General features: G+C 46.0%; 1 protein-coding gene across 3 annotated transcripts; it reads left to right on the top strand.

Annotated features, from left to right (window-relative positions):
• Positions 1-688: 688 nt before the first annotated feature.
• Positions 689-22,580, top strand: CEACAM1 (CEA cell adhesion molecule 1). Of its 3 annotated transcripts, XM_053657140.1 has the most exons (10): positions 691-918; positions 1,790-2,143; positions 6,807-7,085; positions 7,416-7,670; positions 10,175-10,453; positions 10,784-11,038; positions 18,160-18,286; positions 18,993-19,045; positions 19,710-19,741; positions 20,787-22,580. In XM_053657140.1, the coding sequence occupies exons 1-10, from the start codon at positions 855-857 to the stop codon at positions 20,904-20,906; spliced, it is 1,818 nt and encodes a 605-aa protein (XP_053513115.1). In that variant the 5' UTR covers positions 691-854; the 3' UTR covers positions 20,907-22,580. The 3 variants fall into 3 exon arrangements, with proteins under 3 accessions (XP_053513118.1, XP_053513115.1, XP_053513116.1); XM_053657143.1 differs by lacking the exon at positions 10,784-11,038 and having other exon boundaries at positions 689-918; XM_053657141.1 differs by lacking the exon at positions 18,993-19,045 and having other exon boundaries at positions 20,787-20,875.
• Positions 22,581-24,696: the final 2,116 nt, after the last annotated feature.

Below are 24,696 nucleotides of genomic sequence, written 5' to 3'. Positions count from 1 at the left end.
CCCCCAACCAGGGACCTGGCCTGCAACCCAGGCGTGTGCCCTGACTGGGAATCGAACCAGCCATCTTTTGGTTTGCAGGTAGAGGTTCAGTCCACTGAGCCACACCAGCCAGGGCAGCATCTGCATATTTAACAGGCCCTGCACACCCTCCTGCGCACAGAAGTGGAGCCTCTGCCCCGGCCCCTATTCACAGGGTCGTATCCTGGCGGGACACCCACCATTAGCAGGACAGCTGTGAAGCAGCATTTCTAAGGAGTCACCTGGCATCACAATCTTTACCAAGTTCCGCAGAAACTATGAACAGCGGGGTGACATTCCTGTGAAAAGTTTTCCTGATGTCACCTCAGGACTCCTGCTGGGGGGTGGGGTGGAAAGAACCATTAGGAACAAGAGAAGCCTGAGGGTGGCGCTACCGTTCACCCAACCTGCAGCTGTGGGGAGCGCCCCTCCACTCTGTCCGAAGCTTGTGAGCATCCACACAGGTCGTGCCTGCGCACGCACGCACGCACTAGGGTTGCTGGTGGAGGGGGAAACACCCCTCCACCCGCAAAAGGCAAAATGGGAAAAAGGAAAAAGGGCAGAGAGGGTGCAGCAGGTCCCGGGGTCTGAAAACTGGACAAAACAGAAACGGGACGGAGGAAACAGGGCAACCAGGAATGGGGGAGGTGGGGGAGGGACCTGGGCACTGACCACGCCCCAGCCCACGTGACTGGGGAGCACTCCTGACCTGGAGCAGGCTCTGCACACTTGGAGACAATTGGCAGATCGCACACTTCAGGTCAGCCGTGCCCGTGAACATTTGTGGAATCCAAGCTGCAGTCACAGAGGCAGGGACAGAGCAGGCAGCAGACGCCATGGAGTCCCCTTCAGCCCCTGCCCACAGAGGGCGTGTCCCCTGGCAGGGGCTCCTTCTAGCGGGTAAGGAGGAGCAAGCCCTGAGGGTGGACGGGAGGATGGGGACAGAGACTGGCTGGGTCCCCTGGGGAGGACAGGGGTCTGAGAGGGCACAGAGGGCTTCTGTTTGGCCCTGAGGGGAGAGGACAGGGAGCAGAGTAGGATGGGGTTTGGGGGGCTCAGCAGCAGGGAAATCCCATGACCTGAAAGTGTGAGGGGCAGCAAAACTGCAAGTATGTCTTAAAGGTTACTCACCACTGAGAAATAATTTCTGAAAACTGGTGAGAATAATAACCATTTATATCAGGGGTGACACCAGGAAAACGTAACCAGGGGCACTAAACATCCTTACCACCAACCTCAGAAAGAAGCAGATGCACCCCAGGAGGAGCAGGACCTGGGACCACCCAGTCATTGCCCCACAGGTGCTTCCAGCCTGTGGGAGGCACAGGGGGCACAACAGGGTCAGACACACCTCTGACCCCACGGAGCTCACGTTCTGTGGGGAGGAGACAGACAAGGAAAGATCTGGATGTGATGTCAGGTACCCACAGGGCTATGAAGGGACAGGTCAGAGAGTGAAGACACAGGGTTGCTAAAGGAGGTGGTCAGGGAAGGTGTCTCCCTAGCCCCCCCCCAGTATCTGCAGGGGTCTGAGGGCAGTGAGGGGGTGAGATGGGCAAATACCCAGGACAGAGTTATCAAAATAGAAGAAATAATAGGTTCAGAGGTGCTGAAGTAATGGTGGCCATGCTGCTGACCTTGACCATGGGAGACACACACACACACACACACTAAGCCTGAGAAATTAAGGGACCAGTTCAGGATCTAGGGTCTCATCTTTTCCCCTCAACACAAAGATTCAAATATTGATCAATTTCTCCTTTCCTCCTAGTCTGGCTGTTAACCTTCAGGAGCCCGCCCACCACTGCCCAATTCACTGTTGTGTCGATCAATGCCACTGAAGGGGAGGATGTGCTTCTCCTTGTCCTCAATTTGCCTGAAAATCTTGTAGGCTATACCTGGTACAAAGGGGAAACTACAGACAACAACCGTGTAATTGCATCATATGTAATACAGACTCAGAAATTGACCCCCGGGTCTGCACACAGCGGTCGAGAGACCATATACAACAATGGATCCCTGCTGTTCCGGAACGTCACCCTGAATGACACAGGATACTACACCATGCAAGCTCTAGAGGAAAGTTTGCAGGGTAACAAAACAACTGGACAGCTCCGTGTGTACCGTGAGTAATTGTTCTCTGCCCTCTGGGTGTGGGGTGGGGTGAATTCTACTCACACAGAGGACTCACACCCTGGACTCTGCCTCCATCCCCCTCTGTTTCACGTCCCAGGGGGGTTTGGGCATTTAGTGCAGGACACACCCAGTGGAGACAAACTTCCTAAGATCAGAGTTCCCCTCCCGGAGTTGACCCCTGCACACATTCACTACAGAGAGAAGGACCAGTCTGTTGAGAGTAACTGAGCAGAAAGAGACCCAGCTCCCTGAGCCCTCCCCATGACCATGACCCTGAGAAAGACCCTGCGGGGCTCCATCAGGGGCTGGATCAAAGTGCCCCTGTGATCCTCACAGAGAAGCTCAGCCTGGGGGCCCCTTGCCAGACCCCTGTCGCAGGGATCCTGACTCTGCGGACATTGGGGAGCCTGTGTCAGGGTGGGTTTGTGCCTCTGGGCAGGACTAACTTGGAGCAACGGTTTCCTGGGTTCCCAAGTCACAAGGCTCATGAGCTGGTCACAGCCAGGAATCAGCCTCAAGGGCTGCATCTGGGCAGGGGTGGATCCTGGTTCTTCACCTGAGACTGAGTAGAGAGCACATGTGGACAAGGTCCCCAGGCCATTAACTACCTGCCCTGGGGGACATAGGAGACCCCAGAGGAAGATCAGTGTCCAGGGGAAAACAGAGAAGATGCTTCTCATAGCCCCCTCATCCACCAGGGTCAGAACAGGGCGACCTCTGTCGGGGACACAAACGGTAACAAAGACTGTTACCTGGGGCAGTGCCTCTGTTCCAAGTCTCAGGCCAGGAAATTGGGAAACAATTAAGGTTCTTGGTCCCTAAAGCTCTTGGTCCCTGGGGTCCTTAAAGTCACCTATAACCCCCACTGCTCACCAGACATTTCTGGCTCTCTCTGCTCCTTCCATGTCCCTCATCTGCCCCCTCCTTCACTCCAGCCCCACTGCCCTGCTCTGCTCTGCTTACTCCACCCTGCAGGCTCCCCAGGTTCTCCTGCTCACACCTGTGCCCAGGCCCACCCTCCTGGGCAACAGGAAGGACACAGAAGTCAGTCAGAGCAGCAGCTCCTGGCTCCATCATGAGCCAAGTTCCCAGGTCACAGGAGAAAGGGCCTCCACTGTGCCCCATCCAGGGCTCCTTCCCTCCCTCATGCCAAGAACAAGAACAAGACACCTGACAAGGACATGTAACCATTGATCTACTCTCTGTGTGACTCTACCAGGGAGTCAAAGGCAGAAGGACAGGTCTCAGTCCCCAAAGCTCACAGGCTCATTTACTCCTGACTGGTGGCTCACATCTGTGTCCTGGTGTGAGGCTTCCATTCCTTCCAGGGACCTGGAGACTTTCCCAGCTGGGGCTGGTGACCCTGCCCCATCTGACTGGTTCACTGCCTGTGTCACACATGTGTCCTCATGAGGGACCTTTGCCATGGGGTAGGACCCTCTCAGACGCTAAGGTGCACCAGCCTCTGCCCTTTCTCTTAGGTGCAGCCCAGTTGGAATGAATTTGCTCAAACCCTAGTTTAGTTTCCTCAGTTAGAAAGAAAAGGAAGGGCACATGCCACAGCCTGTGTGTGGGTCCCTCCCCACTGGCCTGACTGTCCACAGAAACTGGTAACTGAGTCTGTCTTCCTGCATGTACTAACATAACATGTATGTTTTCCACCAATTTTGTGTCATCCCTCCCTTTGTGCAACAGACACACCTACACGTGCCCTCTGGTCACTTCTGTCCTCTTAGCAGGACTCACCTTCTCCCTCCAGAGAGTCACTGATTTTTTCAATAAATATTTTTGTTCTATTAGAGGTGTCCCCATTTTTCCCGCTTTGCTCTCCTTGACCCCACCCACCATATGCTCCCACAGATAAGCCCCACCCTGTTGTCTGTGCCCGTGGGTCATTCATACATGTCCCTTGACTTATGTCTTCCCACACTTATGTCTCTACCCCCTCTCCTCTGGTCACTCTCTGTTCTTCGTTTCCATGCTTCTGGTTCTATGTTGCTCATGTGTTTGTTTTGTTCATTTGGCTCCAGTCATAAGTGAGATGAGATGGTATTTGTCTTTCACTTCCTGGCTCATTTCACTTAGCATAATGCTCTCCACTTCCACCCATGCTGTTATGAATGGTAGGAGCTCCTTCTTTCTTTCTACTGCATAGTATTCCATTGTGTAAATGTACCACAGTTTTTGTACCCACTTATTTGCTGATGGGCACTTAGGCTGTCTCCAGCACTTGGCTACTAGAAATAATGCTGCCATGAACATTGGGGTGCATAAGTTCTTTTGAATTGGTGTTTCAGGATTCTTAGGATATAATCCTAGCAGTGGAATCGCTGGGTCAAGAGGCAGTTCCATTTTTAGTTTTCTGAGGAAATTCCATACTGTTTTCCACAGTGGCTGCACCAGTCTGCTTTCTCACCAACAGTGCACTAGTGTTCCCTTTTCTCCACAACCCCTCCAACACTTGTTGTCTGTTGTTTTGTTTATGATGGCCATTCTGACCAGTTTGAAGTGGTATCTCATTATGGTTTTGACTTGCATCTGTCTGATAGCTAGTGATGCTGAGCATACTTTCATATGTCCATGTGACCTCTAGATGTCCTCCTTGGAGAAGTATCTGTTCCTATCTTTGTCGATTTTTTAATTGGATTGTTTGTTTTCCTTGTGTGGAGTTATGTGAGTTCTTCATATATTTTAGTGATCAAACCCTTGGGTAAGATATCATTTACAAATATGTTTTCCCATACGGTTGGATCCATTTTCATTTAAATAATGTATTCTTTACCCATGCAGAAGCTTTTAATTGATGTAGTCACATTTCTCTATTTTTTCCTTTATTTCCCTTGCCCTAAGAGATACATTGGTGAAAATATTGCCATGTGGAATATCTAAAATTTTACTACCTGTGTTCTCCTCTAGGACATTTATGGCTTCACAGTTTATATTTAAGTCTTTTAGTCATCTTGAGTTTAGTTTGTGTATGGTATAAGTTGGTGGTCGAGTTTCATTTTTTTTTTTTTGCATGTAGCTGTCCAGATCTCCCAATACCATTTATTAAAGAAGGTATTTTTACTCCACTTTTGCTCCTGCCCCCTTTTCAAATATTAATTGACCGTAGAGACCTAAGTTTATTTCTGGGCTCTCTATCCTCTTCCATTAATCTATATGTCTGTTCTTATGCCAGTACCAGACTGTTTTGATTACAGTGGCCTTGTAATATAGTTTGATATCAGGATTGTTATCCCTCCTACTTCGTTATCTTCTCAGGATTGTTGAGGATATATGGGGTCATTTTAGGTTCCATATAAATCTTTGAAATATTTGTTCTAAATTTAAGACATATTCCATTGGTGTTTTAATAGGGATTGCATTGAATCTATAAATTGCTTTAGGTAGTATGGACATTTTAATGATGTTATTTCTTCCAATCCATGAGCATGGTACATACTTCCATTTGTTTGCGCCTTCCTTAATTTCTTTCTTCAGTGTTCTGTGGTTCTCCAAGTATAGGTCTTCTTGGTTACATTTATTCCTAGATACTTTATTTTTCTTGTTGCTATAGGGGAGTCACTCATTTCAAACCCACTGTAGCATCTTCCTTTGGTCACAGTGTGTCCCTGGTTGGACTCAGAACTTGGTCTGTGACCTTCAGTGTTCTCTTGACAGAGAGATTCCTCCAGAGACTGGTCTTAGATCTTTGGGACATAATAATGATTTTCACTTATTCTTGCACAATTTAACTCAAAGTTCTGTCTCATAATGCCAAACACAAGTGGTCCATGCGGGCCATAATTCAGCAAATTCCAGCTCCCCCACTTCCCACAAGTCACCCCTTCTGTAATTGCTGTTGTCTGAGTGTTTGAGGAAGGGTCCTGCCCACTGCAGTGGGAGACAGGACACTAAAGACTGAGGGCAGAGAGCCTGGTTCTGCTGCCAAAACCAGCCAGCTCCCCTGTCCCTCACTATATTCCAAACCACTCCTGAACTCTGCTCAACCCTTTCTGGAGTCACTGTCTCATGTCAGTCACCAGTGAAATAGTCACCAGTCCCGGGCACACTGCCCACCTCATGGCCCTGCACCCTCAGTCCTGAACTTGCTTCTGGTCTCCCTGTGTATTGTTTCTGCTCAACCACCCAGTCCCAGGCCACACGGCCCAGTCTTGTCAAGGTATAAGGACTATGGGATGGTTCTTCATGACTCATCTCTAGAATAACCTTGGAATATCAGGCTACCGTGGAAACACATCTTGACCCGGTAATGTAGGTCTGTGTAGCTTGAAGGGACTCAGCACCTGCACATTCTATATAAGATCTCAAGATTGGTCAGGCAGTCAGCTGGTCAGTGAAGAACCAGGACAAGTACCCAGTGGTCTCTTGACTCCCAGGCTTACATCTTCCCATGATCAAACCCCGATACTCTAATTGATTCCTGAGAAAGTCTGTACTTTCTCCAGACACAGACCTGGAGGACTTACGTTCTCAGAGTGCTCAGGTCAGATCCTTATACATCTGTTTGTCTTGAGATACACAGACATGGCTTATTCTTTTAAGGATTCAAGTTAGCTGAGAAGTGAGAGGTGCCAACTCTGATTGAAGACACCTTGAAAAAGTCAAAGGTACCACCCAGGGCAATGTTCTCTCTGTTACCTGCACAGTGGAGTTACCCAAACCCAACGTCACAAGCAACAACTCCAGTCCTGAGGAGCACAAGGACCCTGTCCTGTTAACGTGTGAACCTCACACTGAGGACACCACCTACCTGTGGCTGATCAACAATCAGAGCCTCCAGGACAGTGCCAGGCTGGAGCTGTCCACAGACAACAGGACTCTCACTTTGCTCAATGTCACGAGGAATGACACAGGACCCTATGAGTGTGAAACCCGGAACCCAGTGAGTGCTGGCCACAGTGACCCCTTCACTCTGAATGTTCTCTGTGAGTAACTTCTGCCCCTGTGTGGTCCAGGCTGCCACCCAAATCCACACACCAGAGGCCACACTACATCCCTCTCAGTCCAAGTACATAGACCCTCAACCTGGACCACCAGGCTGGCCATGACTTCTTGTCCAAGGAAAATCCAGGTGGGCCTGAGGGTTGGGACAAATGGGTTATCTCAGATCAGTGAACACAGGGGTTGTGGGTGGGACTTTTTACAACAAGACTGGGGCCCAGCTCAGAGGGACACTGTGGTCCTTACACAGACCAGAAGCATCCATCCCCTTCCCTCTGATGACATCATGTGTGGCTTTGCTCTGTTTGCTCCAGATGGCCCGGACACCCCCTCCATTTTTCCCTTGGACTCCCATTACCCACCAGGGGCAAACCTCAACCTCTCCTGCTATGCAGCCTCTAACCCACCTGCACAGTATTCCTGGCTTATCAATGGGAGGCCTCAGCAACCCACACAGCAGCTCTTCATCCTCAATATCACTGCAAATGACAGTGGATCCTACACCTGCCTCGCCCATAACTCTGTCACTGGCCTCAATACGACCACAGTCAAGAATATCACAGTGACTGGTAAGTGCCTCCTGGACCATCAGCACTGAGCTCTGGGGTGGAGGTCAGTCTGGTTTTCAGAAAAGAGCCTGGGTACTGACTCCATCCTGTGCCCATGGATATAGCAAATCACACACCCTTCCCCTGAACCCTCCTTCACATCTCTGTAGTCTCTCTCCTCCCCTTGCTCCTCTGATTTCTCAGGGCAGAGCTGGGGTCCAGGCTTGGAAAGTGAGGAGGGGGTTCTCTTAGATCCCAAAGCCCCATATGGTAGATTTCACCAAGAGGTCAAAACAAGTGACCTCAGGGTCAAGTTGCTTCTTCTGTCACTAACACATTCCTTCTGTCACTTCCTTCTTTTCTGTGACCCACTCCATGTGCTCAAGGGAACACAGGAGGCTTTGAGTCAAGCTCACCTCTTTCTCCCAAAACCAAAGGGTGAAACCCCCTCCAAGGAGGGACAGAAGGACAGACCCCTGCTCCCTACTCTGATCCAGGGTCACCTGGTGTCTGACTCTGCCCCTGTGCTGGGACAGGGGCCCTGGAGGAGTTGCACAGTTGGCCTGTCCTCAGTGTGGCCAAACAGCCACCCACCAACACCAGAGCCTCCCTTTGGCCAGACTGCTTGAAACAGCCACAATGTAGCAGCCTCTGAGCTGTATGCTAGCTTTTTATTGAGGTAGTCCCATTTCTCTATTTTTCTTTTATTTCCCTTGCCCTAGGAGATACATTGGTGAAAATATTGCCATGTGGAATATCTAAAATTTTACTACCTGTGTTCTCCTCTAGGACATTTATGGCTTCACAGTTTATATTTAAGTCTTTTAGTCATCTTGAGTTTAGTTTGTGTATGGTATAAGTTGGTGGTCGAGTTTCTTTTTTTTTTTTTGCATGTAGCTGTCCAGATCTCCCAATACCATTTATTAAAGAAAGTATTTTTACTCCATTTTATGCTCCTGCCCCCTTTTCAAATATTAATTGACCGTAGAGACCTAAGTTTATTTCTGGGCTCTCTATCCTCTTCCATTAATCTATATGTCTGTTCTTATGCCAGTACCAGACTGTTTTGATTACAGTGGCCTTGTAATATAGTTTGATATCAGGATTGTTATCCCTCCTACTTCGTTATCTTCTCAGGATTGTTGAGGATATATGGGGTCATTTTAGGTTCCATATAAATCTTTGAAATATTTGTTCTAAATTTAAGACATATTCCATTGGTGTTTTAATAGGGATTGCATTGAATCTATAAATTGCTTTAGGTAGTATGGACATTTTAATGATGTTATTTCTTCCAATCCATGAGCATGGTACATACTTCCATTTGTTTGCGCCTTCCTTAATTTCTTTCTTCAGTGTTCTGTGGTTCTCCAAGTATAGGTCTTCTTGGTTACATTTATTCCTAGATACTTTATTTTTCTTGTTGCTATAGGGGAGTCACTCATTTCAAACCCACTGTAGCATCTTCCTTTGGTCACAGTGTGTCCCTGGTTGGACTCAGAACTTGGTCTGTGACCTTCAGTGTTCTCTTGACAGAGAGATTCCTCCAGAGACTGGTCTTAGATCTTTGGGACATAATAATGATTTTCACTTATTCTTGCACAATTTAACTCAAAGTTCTGTCTCATAATGCCAAACACAAGTGGTCCATGCGGGCCATAATTCAGCAAATTCCAGCTCCCCCACTTCCCACAAGTCACCCCTTCTGTAATTGCTGTTGTCTGAGTGTTTGAGGAAGGGTCCTGCCCACTGCAGTGGGAGACAGGACACTAAAGACTGAGGGCAGAGAGCCTGGTTCTGCTGCCAAAACCAGCCAGCTCCCCTGTCCCTCACTATATTCCAAACCACTCCTGAACTCTGCTCAACCCTTTCTGAAGTCACTGTCTCATGTCAGTCACCAGTGAAATAGTCACCAGTCCTGGGCACACTGCCCAACTCGTGGCCCTGCAGCCTCAGTCCTGAACTTGCTTCTGGTCTCCCTGTGTATTGTTTCTGCTCAACCACCCAGTCCCAGGCCACACGGCCCAGTCTCGTCAAGGTATAAGGACTATGGGATGTCTCTTCATGACTCATCTCTAGAATAACCTTGGAATATCAGGCTACCGTGGAAACACATCTTGACCCGGTAATGTAGGTCTGTGTAGCTTGAAGGGACTCAGCACCTGCACATTCCATATAAGATCTCAAGATTGGTCAGGCAGTCAGCTGGTCAGTGAAGAACCAGGACAAGTACCCAGTGGTCTCTTGACTCCCAGGCCTACATCTTCCCATGATCAAACCCTGATACTCTAACTGACTTCTGAGAAAGTCTGTACTTTCTCCAGACACAGACCTGGAGGACTTACGTTCTCAGAGTGCTCAGGTCAGATCCTTATACATCTGTTTGTCTTGAGATACACAGACATGGCTTATTCTTTTAAGGATTCAAGTTAGCTGAGAAGTGAGAGGTGCCAACTCTGATTGAAGACACCTTGAAAAAGTCAAAGGTACCACCCAGGGCAATGTTCTCTCTGTTACCTGCACAGTGGAGTTACCCAAACCCAACGTCACAAGCAACAACTCCAGTCCTGAGGAGCACAAGGACCCTGTCCTGTTAACGTGTGAACCTCACACTGAGGACACCACCTACCTGTGGCTGATCAACAATCAGAGCCTCCAGGACAGTGCCAGGCTGGAGCTGTCCACAGACAACAGGACTCTCACTTTGCTCCATGTCACGAGGAATGACACAGGTCCCTATGAGTGTGAAACCCGGAACCCAGTGAGTGTTGGCCACAGTGACCCCTTCACTCTGAATGTTCTCTGTGAGTAACTTCTGCCCCTGTGTGGTCCAGGCTGCCACCCAAATCCACACACCAGAGGCCACACTACATCCCTCTCAGTCCAAATACATAGACCCTCAACCTGGACCACCAGGCTGGCCATGACTTCTTGTCCAAGGAAAATCCAGGTGGGCCTGAGGGTTGGGACAAATGGGTTATCTCAGATCAGTGAACACAGGGGTTGTGGGTGGGACTTTTTACAACAAGACTGGGGCCCAGCTCAGAGGAACACTGTGGTCCTTACACAGACCAGAAGCATCCATCCCCTTCCCTCTGATGACATCCTGTGTGGCTTTGCTCTGTTTGCTCCAGATGGCCCGGACACCCCCTCCATTTTTCCCTTGGACTCCCATTACCCACCAGGGGCAAACCTCAGCCTCTCCTGCTATGCAGCCTCTAACCCACCTGCACAGTATTTTTGGCTTATCAATGGGAGGCCTCAGCAACCCACACAGGAGCTCTTTATCCCCAACATCACTGCAAATGACAGTGGATCCTACACCTGCCTCGCCCATAACTCTGTCACTGGCCTCAATACGACCACAGTCAAGAATATCACAGTGACTGGTAAGTGCCTCCTGGACCATCAGCACTGAGCTCTGGGGTGGAGGTCAGTCTGGTTTTCAGAAAAGAGCCTGGGTACTGACTCCCTCCTGTGCCCATGGACACAGAAAATCACCAGTTCTTCCCCTGAACCTTCCCCCACATCTCTGTAGTCTCTCTCCTCCCCTTGCTTTTTTGATTTCTTAGGGCAGAGCTGGGGTCCAGTCTTAGAAAGAGAGGAAGGGGTTCTCTCAGCCTCAGAAAAGACCTGTGTGGTGGATGGGGCCTCACAGAGGGGAAAAGCAAGGGGCCTCATGGTCAAGTTGCTTCTTCTGTCATTAATACATTCTTTCTGTCACTTCCTTCTTTTCTGTGACCACTCCATGTGCTCCAGGGAACACAGGAGGCTTTGAGTCAAGCTCACCCCTTTCTCCCCAAACCAAAAGGTGAAACCCCCTCAAAGGAGGGTAAGCAGGACAGACCCCTTGCTCCCTGCTCTAGGCTCACCTGGTGCCTGACTCTGCTGCCCCGTGCTGGGACAGGAGCCCTGGAGGAGTTCCATGGGTGCCCTGTCCTCAATCTGGCCAAACTAAGCTACCCACCAACACCAGAGCCTCCCTCTGGCCAGGATGCTAGAAACAGCCACAGTGTAGCAGCATCTGAGCTTTGTCCTGGCTCTGAGGCCACCATAGACCCCATCAGTAGAGAGGATGCTGGGGATTATCAGTGTGAGGTCTCCAACCCCATCAGCTCCAGAAAAAGTGACCTCTTCAGGCTGGGTGTACAAGGTAATTGACCACTGGCCCCACCTTCCACCTTTTTGGGATGATTGCTCTACCAATGGTGTTGGAAATGGAGAGAAGTCACGGGGGCAGAAGGTCAATTAAGATACCATTTCAGTAAACAGGATGGCAAAATGGTTAAGAGTTCAGCCTCTGAATCACATATTCTTAATTTCTTATCCTGGGTCTAGTATTCACTGCTACCTTGCACATGGCTTTTTATTACCATTTTTATGTAATAAAATATACATAATATTTTACCAAGCAGTTCAGTGGGAATAATACATTCATATCAATGAGTGTGCAACTATCACCACTATCCACTTCCGGAACATTTTCATCTTTCCGCACTATGACTCTGTATCCATTAACTCCTCACTGCCCTATTGCCAACCCCTGGAAACCACTATTCAAGACAGTTTGTATCAGTGGAACCATATGATATCTGCCCTTTTGTATCTAGCTGATTTCACTTATAGTATTGTCAAGGTCCACCCATGTTGTGCATATATCACAATTTCATTCCTTTTAAGCAGGGGTGTCAAACGCATATTCATTGGGGGCCACATCAGCCTCACAGTTGCCTTCAGAGGGCCGAATGTAATTTCAACTCCTTAACAGTCAAGGAGTAGTTACATTTATACAGTCCTAAAATTATCTCAGCCCTTTGAGGGCAACCATGAGGCTGATGTGCCCCCTGGTTAACATGAGTTTGACACCGCTGCTTTTAAGGTTGAGTAATAGTCCCTTGTATGTGTCCATCATGTTTTATTTATCATTCATCCATCCGTGAAGCTTCTGGGTTGTTTCTACCTTTTGCCTATTGTGAATAATGCTGTTGTGTACAAACATCTGTTCAAATCCCTGCTTTTAATTCTTTTCAGTACATACCCAGTAGAATTGCCTGATCAAATAGCAATTCTTTGTTCAATTTTTTTGGTGAACTGTCATACCATTTTCCACAGTAGCTGCATCACTTTAGATTCCTACCAGCAATGTATAGAAGTTCCAGTTTTTCCCCATCCTTGCCAACAGATTGTTTTCTGGGCTTTTGGGGTGTGTGTGTGTGTGTGTGTGTGTGTGTGTGTGTGTGTGTGTGTTTCAGTAAGTCATCTTGATGGGTATGAGGTGCATCTCATTGTGGTTTTGATTTGCATTTCCCTAATGATTAGTGATGCTGAGCATCTATCTGTTCATGTGCTTATTGTCCATTTGCAAGTCTCCTTTGAAGAAGTGTCTACTCAGTTCTGGACATTTTTAATTGGATTTTTTGTTGTTGTTGAGTTGTAATAGGTATTTATATATTCTGGATATTAATCCCTTACCAGACATATGATTTTCAAATATTTTTCCTATTCCGTGTGTTGCCTTTTCACTTTATTGACAATACCCTTTGCCACACAAAAGTTTTTAATTTTGACAAAGTCCAATGTATCTATTTCTCTTTTTTGAGTTTGCATTTGGTTTCCTATCCAAGGAATCATTGCCAAACCCAATGTCATAAAGCTTTTACCCGATGTTCTCTCCTGAGAGTTTTTTAGATTTAGCTCTCACATTTAAATGTTTGATCCACTGCAAGCTAATTTTTTGTATAGCATTAAGTAAGAAATCAAATTCATTCTTTTCCCTGGATGATATCAAAACTGGATGTCCAGTTTTCCCAGCACCATTTCTTGTAAAGACTGTCCTTTCCCTGTTGGATGGTCTTGATGCTCATGTCAAAATCATCTGACCACATATGTGAGGGTTTATTTCTGGGCTTTCTGTTCCATTGGTCTATATGTCTGCCTTTATGTCTGTCTTTGTACCACACTGTTTTTACTGCTGTGGTTTTGTAGTGAATTTTGAAATCAGGAAGTTGAATCCTCCAACTTTGTTCTTCTTTTTCCAGATTGCTTTGACTATTTGGGGTCTCTTGAAATTCCATATGAATTTTAAGATAGGTTTTTCTGTTTTTACCCAAAGAGTATCATTGGGATATTGATAGGGACTGCACTGAACCTGAAGGTCACTTTGGGCAGTACTGTCACCCTAACGACATTAAGTCTCCTCATCCATGAACACAGAATGTCTTCCCATTTATGTCTTTAATTTTTTCTTCTCAGCAATGTTTTTTGTAGGTGTCCAGTATGTCTTTTACCTCCCTGGTTAAGTTAATTCCTAAATAAGTTTATCCTTGTTGGTGCTGCTATAAATGGATTTCTTAATTTCCTTTCTGAATTTTTCATTGTTCTTATACAGAAACACAACTGATTTTTACATGTTGATTTAGTATCTTCAACTTTGCTGAATTTATTCCTTCTAACATTTTTTGTGAGATAGAGTTTTCTACATATAAGATCATAGCTTATGCAAACAGAAATAATTTTATGTTTTCCTTTCCTATTTAATTGCCTATTATTTCTTTTTCTTGCCTAATCACTGGTTAGTGGCAGTCGGTTTTTTTCTTTTTATTTTGTTTTATCTAAGTATTCTTTGTTGGCATACAATGATTTTTTTTTTTATTTCTTTTTTATTGATTATGCCATTACAGTTGTTCTGTTCCCCCCCTTCATTCCCCTCCACCCTGCGCCCCTGTCCCCACCATTACCCTCCCTTTAGTTTATGACCATGTGTCTCAAGTTCTTTAGATTCTGTATTTCCCATACTATTCTTGCCCCCCCCATCTATTTTCTATCTGCCATCTATGCTACTTATTTTCTGTACCTTCTCCCCCCTTCTCTTCCTTCCACTCCCCTGTTGCTAAACCTCCTTGAGATCTTCATTTCTATGTTTCCACTCCTGATCTAGCTGTCCTTTTAGTTTGCTTTTGTTTTAGGTGTGGTTGTTAATAACTGTGAGTTTGCTGTCCTTTCACTGTTCATGTTTTTTTTAACTTCTTTTTCTTAGATAAGTCCCTTTAACATTTCATATAATAAGGGCTTGGTGATGATGAACTCCTTGAATTTGATCTTATCTGAGAAGCACCTGTATCTGTCCTTCCATTTTAAATGAAAGTTTTGCTGGATAGAGTAATCTTGGTTGTAGGTCTTTGGATTTCATGACTTGGAATACCTCTTTCCAGCCCCTTCTTGCCTGTAAGGTCTCTTTTGAGAAATCAGCTGACAGTCTGATGGGGACTCCTTTGTAGGTGACTGTCCCCTTAGCTCTTGCTGCTTCTAGGATTCTCTCCTTCATTTTAATTTTGGCTAATGTAATTATGATGTGCCTTGGTGTGTTCCTTCTTGGGTCCAACTTCTTTGGTACTCTCTGAGCTTCCTGGATTTCCTGGAAGTCTATTTCCTTTGCCAGATTGGGGAAATTCTCCTTTATTATTTGTTCAAATAAGTTTACCACTGGTGGCTGTTCCTTTTCTCTTCTGGTACCCCTATAATTCGGATGTTGGAGCGTTTAAAGATGTCCTGGAGGTTCCTAATACTCTCCTCATTTCTTTGAATTCTTGCTTCTTGACTCTTTTCTGTTTGGCCATTATTTGCTTTCTTCTGGTCCACTCCATTGATTTGAGTCCCAGTTTCCTTTTCATTGCTATTGGTGTCCTGTGCAATTCCATTCATTTCAATTAGTTTTGCCTTCATATATTTGTCTAATTTGTGGCCGTATAATCAACCAGTTCTGTGAGGATCTTGATCACCAGTGTTTTAAACTGTGGGTCTGTGAGTTTTGCTATTTTTTCATCGCTTAGATTTATCGGCTCTGGGGCTTTGAGATCTTCTTGAGCCATTTTTGGTCTGTTTGTGCCAGTTAAGTGTGAGGAGCAGAGCCTTGGACTCCCAGGTCGCTGGGTTGTGACGCTGTATGTGGGGGTATGGTCAGAGCAGGGAAATGGTGGTACCCTCTGCTGCTGCTTGCAGCTGGGGCCTGCTGGGTCCCGTCTAACCACCCATTCCCTCGCTGGTCTATCTGGCCACGAATGCGTGACCACAGTCAAATCTCGGCCCTGCTCCCTCGCTGGTTCCCCGAGGTTGTTCACTGGGTTGCTCACTAGGTCCACCTGTTGCAACTCTGCGCCTGGGGTCTGCACGCCTGAGTCCGTCTGACCGAGTTTTCTTGTGCAACCCCAATCCGCCAGCCGCTGGTTTCACTCCTCTTACCGGTCAGGCTGAAGAATTTGTTGTTATCAGACTTCCGAAAAGTTCAATTTTCTGTGTTCTGGCTGTGTTTTCTGTTTCTAATATTTAATTGTCTCTAAACTTGGTTGTGTGAGAAAACAAGGCATCTCCACCTATGCCTCCATCATGGCAGAAGTCAGATTTTATTTATTTTTATAGAGAGGAGAAAGAAGAGAGAAAGAAGAGAGGGAGAAAAACATCAGTGTGTGATTGCCTCTCACACACTTCCAACCAGGGACCCAGCCCGTAAACCAGGCCTGTGCCCTGACTGGAAACTGACCTGGCGGCCTTTCGGTTTGCAGGTTGGCACTCAATCCACTGAGCCACACCTGCGAGGGCAATAGCACTATTATAATTCCTATTGGTTCTGTACAATTGGTAGTAATGTTCCCACTGTCATTTCTGATTTTAGTGATTTAAATCTTATTATTATTTTTTTAGTCAATCTACTTAAAAGTTTGTCCATTTAGTTAATCTTTTTTTTTTTGAGGAACAAATTTTTGGTTTCATTGATTTTCTCTATCGTTTATCCATTCTGTATTTGATTTATCTACACTCTAATCTATCTATTTATTATTCCCTTCCTTCTGCTACCTTTGACCCTCTTTCTCTAGTTTCTTAAGTTGTAAAGTTAGGTTATTGATTTGAGGTCTTTCTTCTTTTTAAAGTAAGCATTTACAATTACAAATTTCTTTTTTAATTATTTTATTGTTGTTCAATTACAGTTGTCTACAATTACTCCCCACCACTCCTTCCCCACCCCAGCCAAATCCTCCTCCCTCCCTTGCTTCCACCCCACGCTTCGTTTTGTCCATGTGTCCTTTATAGTTGCTCCTAAAAACCCTTCTCCCCTTTCCGCCATTACTCCCTCCCACCTTCCCTCTGGTTACTGTCAGATTGTTCTTAATTTCAATGTCTCTGGTTATATTTTTCTTGCTTTTTTCTTTTGTTGATACAATTACAAATTTCTTGCACAAGATTCTTAACTTCTCTGAACCTCATATTCCACAACTGGAAGTTATTTCATGAAATACTATTTCATGAAATAACTATTTGTGGTATTGCTTTAAATATTTAATGTAATGATCAGTTAACCCCTTAACAAAATGCCATACACAGTGGAAATGGTCCGTGTTAGCTACTATTATTATTACTGTTACCATTAGCCTCTAGGTAGTCCAGTAGCCCTAAAGTCAAATCCCAGATCTACCTCATGCTAATTATATGACTTTTGGAAATTTTTCACCACTCTAAAGCCTCTCTTTTTTCACCAGTAAAGTAAAATAATATCTATCAGACAGGGTTATTATAGGAATCAAATGAGATGTAAGTAGAGGATTTAGCACAGACCCTGGCACATAGTAAGTACCCCTAACAGTAGCCAACATGAATATAAGTCATCGGTCTTGAGTTCACTAGTGAGGGCAACAGAAATAAAAAGAAGAAACAGATGAAAAGTGATTTATTTGGGGGAGTGGCAGGGGCATTACACACAAAATTCACTGGGACATGGTCACTGACTAAATACAGGAAAAGAAAAAAGGAGTTGAGTGCAAAGTTTCAAGTCCAGTTTGTTAGTTTTCATCACCTGAGATAAAGCCAACATAGGACTAGACATACAAAGTATTTACTGGAAAAAAATGCCTGCGAAGGAAAGTGGGATGGAAGTGGGAAGAGCAGCTCTGATTCCTGTGAAGGACAAAGAGAAGAGAGTGTTAGGCTGCAGTGCAGTTAAGAGAGTGTCTGCAAGGCTAACAGGGAGACCTTGAGCTAAAGTCGCCCATAGGAGGAAATCGTTTCTCACAGAATTGAGCTTACTTTGTGTCCTTGCTGGGAGCCCAGGGAAGCATGGTCTCTGTGCAAAGGAGGTGGTTAAGGCACCACTGTTCATCGCTTAAGTCCCCCACCACAGGAGACCTGAGTGGCACATGTGCATGGCCACCATACCTGATACACAGGAAACATGCAACCATGAAAAGGTGGAAAGTGAAAACCTACAAAAATGGCAATCAGCCTTTCTTACATTTCCAAAGCTCTAAAAATATCTGAGTACGGAAAGAACAAGCTGGAATTGAGGCAAGTCTGACCACCAACCTAGAAATACTGTGAAAGAAAGAAATTTCAAAAACCTCATAGAAGCCTTCCCACAGAAAATGTGTTCCTAGGGGGAACAAGTAGAGACTTCTTCAGGTTGAGAGTTGTTTCCCACTGTAAAATAATGTCACCTTCATTCGTTCTTCTCTTTTCTTGACAGCTGATTCAACACCATTAACTCCTGGCCTCTCAGGTGGAGCCATAGTCGGCATCGTGATTGGGGTCCTGGCCGTGGTAGCTTTGATAGCAGCCCTGGTGTACTTTCTGTATATCAGGAAGACTGGAGGGTATGATGGCCTTTCCTCTTGCCCTGCTTTCTCAAAGGCTAATTGCCATGCTTGGAGAGACAAGGAGATTCCCCTCCTTCTCTGGGCCTGGATCTGCTCTGCCTCCTTCCCAAACCCCTGCTTTTCAGTACTAATCCCTGCAGCCTCTTCTTCCCTGGTCTTCAAGCTTCCTGTGCCCCACTCTCTCTGGGACATGGTTATTCCCATCCCTGTCTGGTTTAGAGAGACAGATCCGATCATATTTATTCATTTTCCCAGTCAGGGAAACAAGATCCAAGAAGAAAAATGAAAAGAGGAGCAGGAGAAAGTGAGTTGTGTGCTCTGTCAACCACAGGGAGATAAGGGGAAGAGAGGGACAGGACAACAAGAGAACCTAAGAAAAAGCAGAAACCAAAGGCCTCTTGAGCAATAAATTGAGTGAGAATAAAAACAGCATCTACCTACAAAAGAGAAAGGTGCAGGGTAGAAGCAGGCTCAGAAGCAGTTGATAAAAAAGGGACCTATGTGAACATCAGGCCAGCAGGAAAGGGGTGCTCACTAGAGGGGGTGATGGATGGTCGGTACATTGAGGAGGAGGCACTAGACCTGGTGTAAATAAACACGGGAAAGCCCCCAAGAAATCATCTGCTGACAGTGTCCTTCCTACTTCAAGGAGCAAAGGACTTATGCTTGGGAACAGCAGTCACAGTCTCTGATATTTATTTAGGGCAAGCGACCAGCAGGATGTCACAGAGCACAAACCCTCAGCCTCCAACCACAGTAAGTAAAGCTATCACCCGGTGTGAGCTGGTGTGTTCCACCATGTGGCCTGCCCTAGCAGGGAATCCTGGATTCTCACATACCCAGTACCATCTGAATTTTTAGAAGGCATCTCCATTTCCCAACCTTAGATTGAGGTAAGCCCTCACACCCTTCTAGCCACAGAAAATTCCCCTGAGACCCAGCCCTGGGTGAGACTCAGCCATCCAGGCAGGATGGGTAAGATGGACATGTTTCCAGGAGCCATTTCCACCTTCCCCACTGCCTCTACTATGGATGCGGGCTCCTTTCGTGAGACTTTTCCTGTCTTGTGGTGCTCTGGGTGCTGCAGGTTTCAATGCCCCTCCTTGCCACTGGTGCCTGCTGCTGAGGAACACACCTGGGCAAAAGCAAGGCCTTGTGAACAGGAATAAATCTTCAGAAGTGGACTGAGGCTCTACTCTCGCCACCTCACCACCACCTCTATTACTAACACCGTGGGTCTAAACCACAGGCTCTGAGGGAAGTGTATTCCGTGGTCATGGGCCACCTCCCCACCCCCTCCCCTCACTACCTGCCACCTCCTTCAACTAAAAATCACAACAGTTTAGGAACACCATGTACATAACACCAAAAGACAGCTTTGCATTTTCAGGGATCGGTAACTCTTCTTTCACTTCCCCAGGTCAGGACCATTCTGAGAACTCACCTAACAAGGTAAGCACACGGCTTCCACTGGCTCATTTTCTCATGGAAGTACCTCTGTGTAAAGTGGGTTACTCTTGAAGACACAAACGTGATCAAGTGTGGTCCAAGTTCCTCAACACAGCAACAAAGATGTATTGGTTAACTACTCTTGTAGGCCTACCTCATGCAAAATGTGGGCTCTGGAGTTATTCCCATCTTGTATTTGAATCTTGGCTGTGACTATTAGTAGTTCTGTGATCTCAGGCAAGTGACTTAGCCTCTTTGATCCCCCACTTTGTTATCTGTGAAATGGGCATGCTGCCTACATCAGAGACAAGTTGGAGGAATGAAAGGAGATAAATGCAAAGTGCCCGCACCATGCCCAGCACGATGAGGGCACTGGGTCATTCTCCCTGCTCCACCTTCAGTCTGACCTTGCTCTTCCTGTCAAGGAATAACATCCATTCCAATGGGTCTGAGGTCTTAGGTCTTCTAGTGTAAAATAATTATACCTATTTCTCTCATTTAGCCTTTCGAAAGAACACACATACATATTTAAAAGTGCTTAAGCCATATGTGTATGTTAACAATGTATATATTACCATGAATTAAACATACCATTGTAGGAAACACTGAAATCAAGAAACATATCATCCCTCTGCAGAATGAAACCCTCCAGTCCCTTCCTTTTAAAGAGTGGCCACTATCCTGACTTCTAAAGCACTACATTAGTTTTGCCAGTTTGTGATCTTACATTGAAAAACACAGTATATCCTTATATGCACCTGGTTTCTTTCATTCAGAATGGTTTGTGAGATCCATCCATGCAGTTGTATGCATTTACAGCTGCTCGTTCCCATTGCTGTGTCGTCGTAATCTGTTGTATGAGTGCCATAGTCTGTTTCTCCCAATGACCATTCAAAAGACGCCAGCAAGCAGAGAGAAGGGGTGATGAAAGCCCTTCTCCAAGGGTAGGAGTTTCAGAGTGGTGAGAGCAGGGGTGCGGAATCACACCAGACAGGTGAGGTGTGGGCCTGCGATACTGATTTAACTGACTGCTGCTCATGCCTTTCAGATTCATGAAGTTACATATTCTTCCCTGAACTTCAACGCCCAGGGAGCAAAGAAACCAACTTCAGCCTCCCCATCCCCAGTAGCCACAGAAATGATTTATTCAGAAGTGAAAAAGAAGTAATGCAACCTGCCCTGCTTGCCGCACTGCTGGCTTACCCCAAGCTTCTCATCCCCATAACCAGGAGATCCCTTTACTCTCAGGAAAAAGAAGAAGCCTCTTTCCCCATGACCTTTTCACTTCCTCTTGCTGCAGCACCTCCAGGCTCCTGGTCACAGCCCCTCCCTTCCATGTTTACAGATGAAAAAGCACATCCGGGTCTGTAGGAAGCCCAGCCTTCTCTGTCATTGAAATTTGGCAAACCAGACCTTGGGAGAGAGTTGCCAGAATCTGCTGCCCCTCCCCACTTTCTGACCTAGACTTGTTCTACACTTACCTACTCAGCGCACACTCGTTCCTTTCTGCCTTAGTCCCGCTGGCCATAACCTTGAGAGTTATGCCCTTATCCACTGAAATGCATGTGCCACAGAAGAAGAGAGAGAAAAAGTAGAAGCTTCTCTTCTCTCTCCAAAACCCAGTGTGAACCCACCACACACAGGAAAACAAATGTGTAACCAGTTCTCAACAGAAAAGGTCTATACCTTTGCCTGTTGTCAAGGTGTCTACCAGTAGGACCAGAGTCCAAACACCTTGCCGCTTGGCTAGAATACCACCTGAGTCCTTTGGCAAACCTGTCTTCAGAGAACTCACCAAAAAAATGCATGTATATTTTCATAACTTCAAGTGTTTTTATTCAAGGAAATGTCTACAGATGGAGGAGGTTGCAGTTTTAGGGGGAAGTCAGCTCCCAATAGAGATGATCTGAAAATTTCAGAAAGCAATCAGAGGTTCCTTTTAGAGGTTATTTAAATAATTATAAGGAACATATAATTTGGGATATTGGGGCTTTTCCTGTTTCTCTGAAACATTATGCCATTTTAACTTTTGTAACTTCTTATTTATGTGAAAGGGGTTATTTTTACTTGGCTTTGCTGTGTGAACCAACCTGAGGGCCATAAGGTGAAAGAAGCCACCAGAATCCCTCAGGACCCTTTGGCCAGGAGTTTCTCGAGGCTGATACTTCAGGGGCTCCAGACAAAAAGCAGAATCAGTTTCTTCATTCTCAGCTAGAAGCGGGTCTGTCAGTTTCCAGGCACCTCAGGCCCACCATCAACCACCATTCAGTTCCAAGTTCCTGCCTGTGCATGTTGTCACTTTCTCAGGGAACCCTGGCTTCTGCTCAGGGGTACTTGGACCTCGAGGAGAGGGCGCCCTGATGCAAGCACTGTCACTCACGCTGTTGACACGGTTTACAAGCCAGAGAGCTGCCCTGGTGCTGATGCTCCCAAGGACACAAGGGAGGATCACACTGGGCTCCAGGCTCCTGGAGCAGCCTCTGAAGTCTGTTTCCTCCCATGGGAGAGATATGCCAGAATAAAGACGAAGAACAGGGAGAGGCAGATGTACTGCACTCCCAGACTTATGCACATGTGACTCTCTCTGAGGCTGCTGAGAAAGGGTTTCTTCGATGTGGATTACTCACACTGTGTATAAGAGGCCCCGCCAAGAGGGTTAGGTGGGAGTTCTCTGTGCCCAGGTACCTCTTTCAGGGTTTGCTAACCCTGACACCGACCACATGTACTTACCCTCATCTACGATATTCTGTGTTATTTAACTTTGCCTGGCTGAGGCCGCTTTCAAATTATTTGTAAAATTTGTTTTCTATTTATAATAAATAAATCATATATCAGACATCAACATGCTGTTTCACCGTGATACTGCTTTTAGACAATATCTTCTTTATGGGTACAAGGAAGAGAAATTACTGAACTGAGAGTCGCGGCCTATTTGTAAGCCTACAGATATTTGACCTAGTGGTCAGAGAATTAGCAAAACTCATTTGCGCACCAGCTAGCAAAGTGAGTCTATTCAGTAGCAACAGCCCACGGGGGCAACCTGCCTGGAAGAAACTGCCTGTTTTCCTCTAGAAAAGAAGGTGATTTCACGAGTAAAATCCTTCCCAGCCTCTTTATTAGGGACGAATAACACTTCTTACACTGGTGGCTCATGTGAACCAGGTGCAGCCACAGGCCTTCCCTCACAGGAGTCTCCATGGGTTCCATCCTTGTAGAAATCTCTCTAGCACCTTCTATCTTCCTGTGCCCAGGTCCTTTACTCTCCTCGTGTGGTCGGAGCTCTTCTAACCTGAATAACCTTCATTTATTAATTCCACTAAGTATTAGCCTGTTATCTCTTTCCCTTCATGTCCAAGGGATTTAAGCATATGCTCTTTTCCTTTCTCATCACCCAGTTCCTCCTCCACCCCCAAGATGCTAAAAGCAGCATAAAATCAGTATCCATCTCTTGGTAAAATTCGAAGATATTTTCACTGTCCTCCCATTGTTCACTTTTACAGCATCTAAGACCACGAAATAACTTTCCCCTCTTGAGTGTCCTCCTCCTGTCCCCCACCTGTGCACTGCACCCCACACATGAGGGTCAGCACTCAGACCCTGCGGGCTGCCTCTACACCCCCCTGTCCACCAGCTCCAGTGACCTCTGTGCCAATGGCTCTTGCCACTCCGTCTCCAGCCCCTACTGCTTCCCAGATCTCAGGCACTCGCATCCCAGTACCTTCCAAGATTAACCTGCATTTGAACTGGCTTTCCCCCACAGCTCACTTGTTTGTCTCAGTGACACCACTGTTCCTCAGGCCTTGCTTTCTGTTTCCCAGATTCGATACAGTCAAAGCCTGTTGATTCATTTTTATCATCTCCCAGTTGTGCCCTTCTCTCCATTCCCATAAACCTAAATAATCCAGGCTCTCAACAACTGGTGGGAATACAGCTTGACTTTTTGTCTTTGGTGTCTACTGAGCTCTGTCTGTCTCACAGGCAACTACCACACTACCTTCCTAAAACCTGGTTTGTTCTTCTACTCAGGAATCTACAATGGCTTGCTTTGCCTTACCAGGTAAGTTCAAATTTCTTCCTCTCTACTAATAGTACCTATTCTCTTTACCACTACTCTCTAGTATAATTCTTCCATTCTAATTAGATGGTTCCCCTTACCCATCCCTGCCCATCTACCTAGACACACATAGAATTCCTAGACCCAATGCTATGCCTGAAAACAAATACCACACAGGGCAATGTTCCTTCTGTATTCACAGAGGAGTTACCCATACCGGTCATCACCAGCAACAACTCAGGCCCTGGGAAGGACAGGGAGCTATAGCATTAATGTGTATACCTGAGACTCATAAAACACCCTACCTGTGATTGAGACTCTTCCTAATGACAAATTTATGTGCCCATGAAATTTTTTTTAAGATTTTATTTATTTGCTTTTAGAGAGAGGAGAAGGGAGGGAGAAAAAAAAAGGAAAGAAACATCAATGTGTGGTTGCCTCTCACATGCCCCCTACCAGAGACCTGGACCACAACCTAGGCATATGCTCTGACTGGGAGTTGAACCAGGGACCCTTTGGTTCACAGGCCAGCACTCAATCCACTGAGCCACACCAGCCAGGGCATGTCCATGTAATTTTTATAAAGCATCTACTATGCTGTAAGTCTCAGTGTTAGATCCCAAGAAAAAGACAGAAATGAAAGAGACAGGGTTTCTACTTTAAGGAAGATGAATGCTAAAACAAGAGAGAAGAGATTAAAAACTATTATAATACAAAAATAGAAAGAGATAAATACCACAAGAGTAGACACAGAGAAATCCGATGGGAAATATGGCTACTCATTAGAATGAGTAGGAATGAGAGGAATTTTAAAAACAACTGATACTTGGTCCTCACCAAGAGATTTCAATTTAATTAGTGTGACATGGAACCCAGGCTCTAGTCATTTTGTAAAGCTTCCCAG

The sequence above is a fragment of the Artibeus jamaicensis genome, unplaced genomic scaffold (genome assembly GCF_021234435.1).
Source record: "Artibeus jamaicensis isolate MK-2021 breed Jamaican fruit bat unplaced genomic scaffold, CSHL_Jam_final scaffold_36, whole genome shotgun sequence".
In the NCBI taxonomy this organism is placed as follows: domain Eukaryota; kingdom Metazoa; phylum Chordata; class Mammalia; order Chiroptera; family Phyllostomidae; genus Artibeus; species Artibeus jamaicensis.
This window is presented reverse-complemented; position numbering and strand designations above follow the sequence as displayed.

Excerpts from the sequence above, each read along its gene's own strand:
- CEACAM1 (XM_053657140.1), top strand. The coding sequence starts at position 855 with ATGGAGTCCCCTTCAGCCCCTGCCCACAGAGGGCGTGTCCCCTGGCAG. Across the intron at positions 7,671-10,174 it reads CAAGAATATCACAGTGACTG|TGGAGTTACCCAAACCCAAC; the intron begins GTAAGTGCCTCC and ends TTACCTGCACAG. Across the intron at positions 18,287-18,992 it reads TATATCAGGAAGACTGGAGG|GGCAAGCGACCAGCAGGATG; the intron begins GTATGATGGCCT and ends ATATTTATTTAG.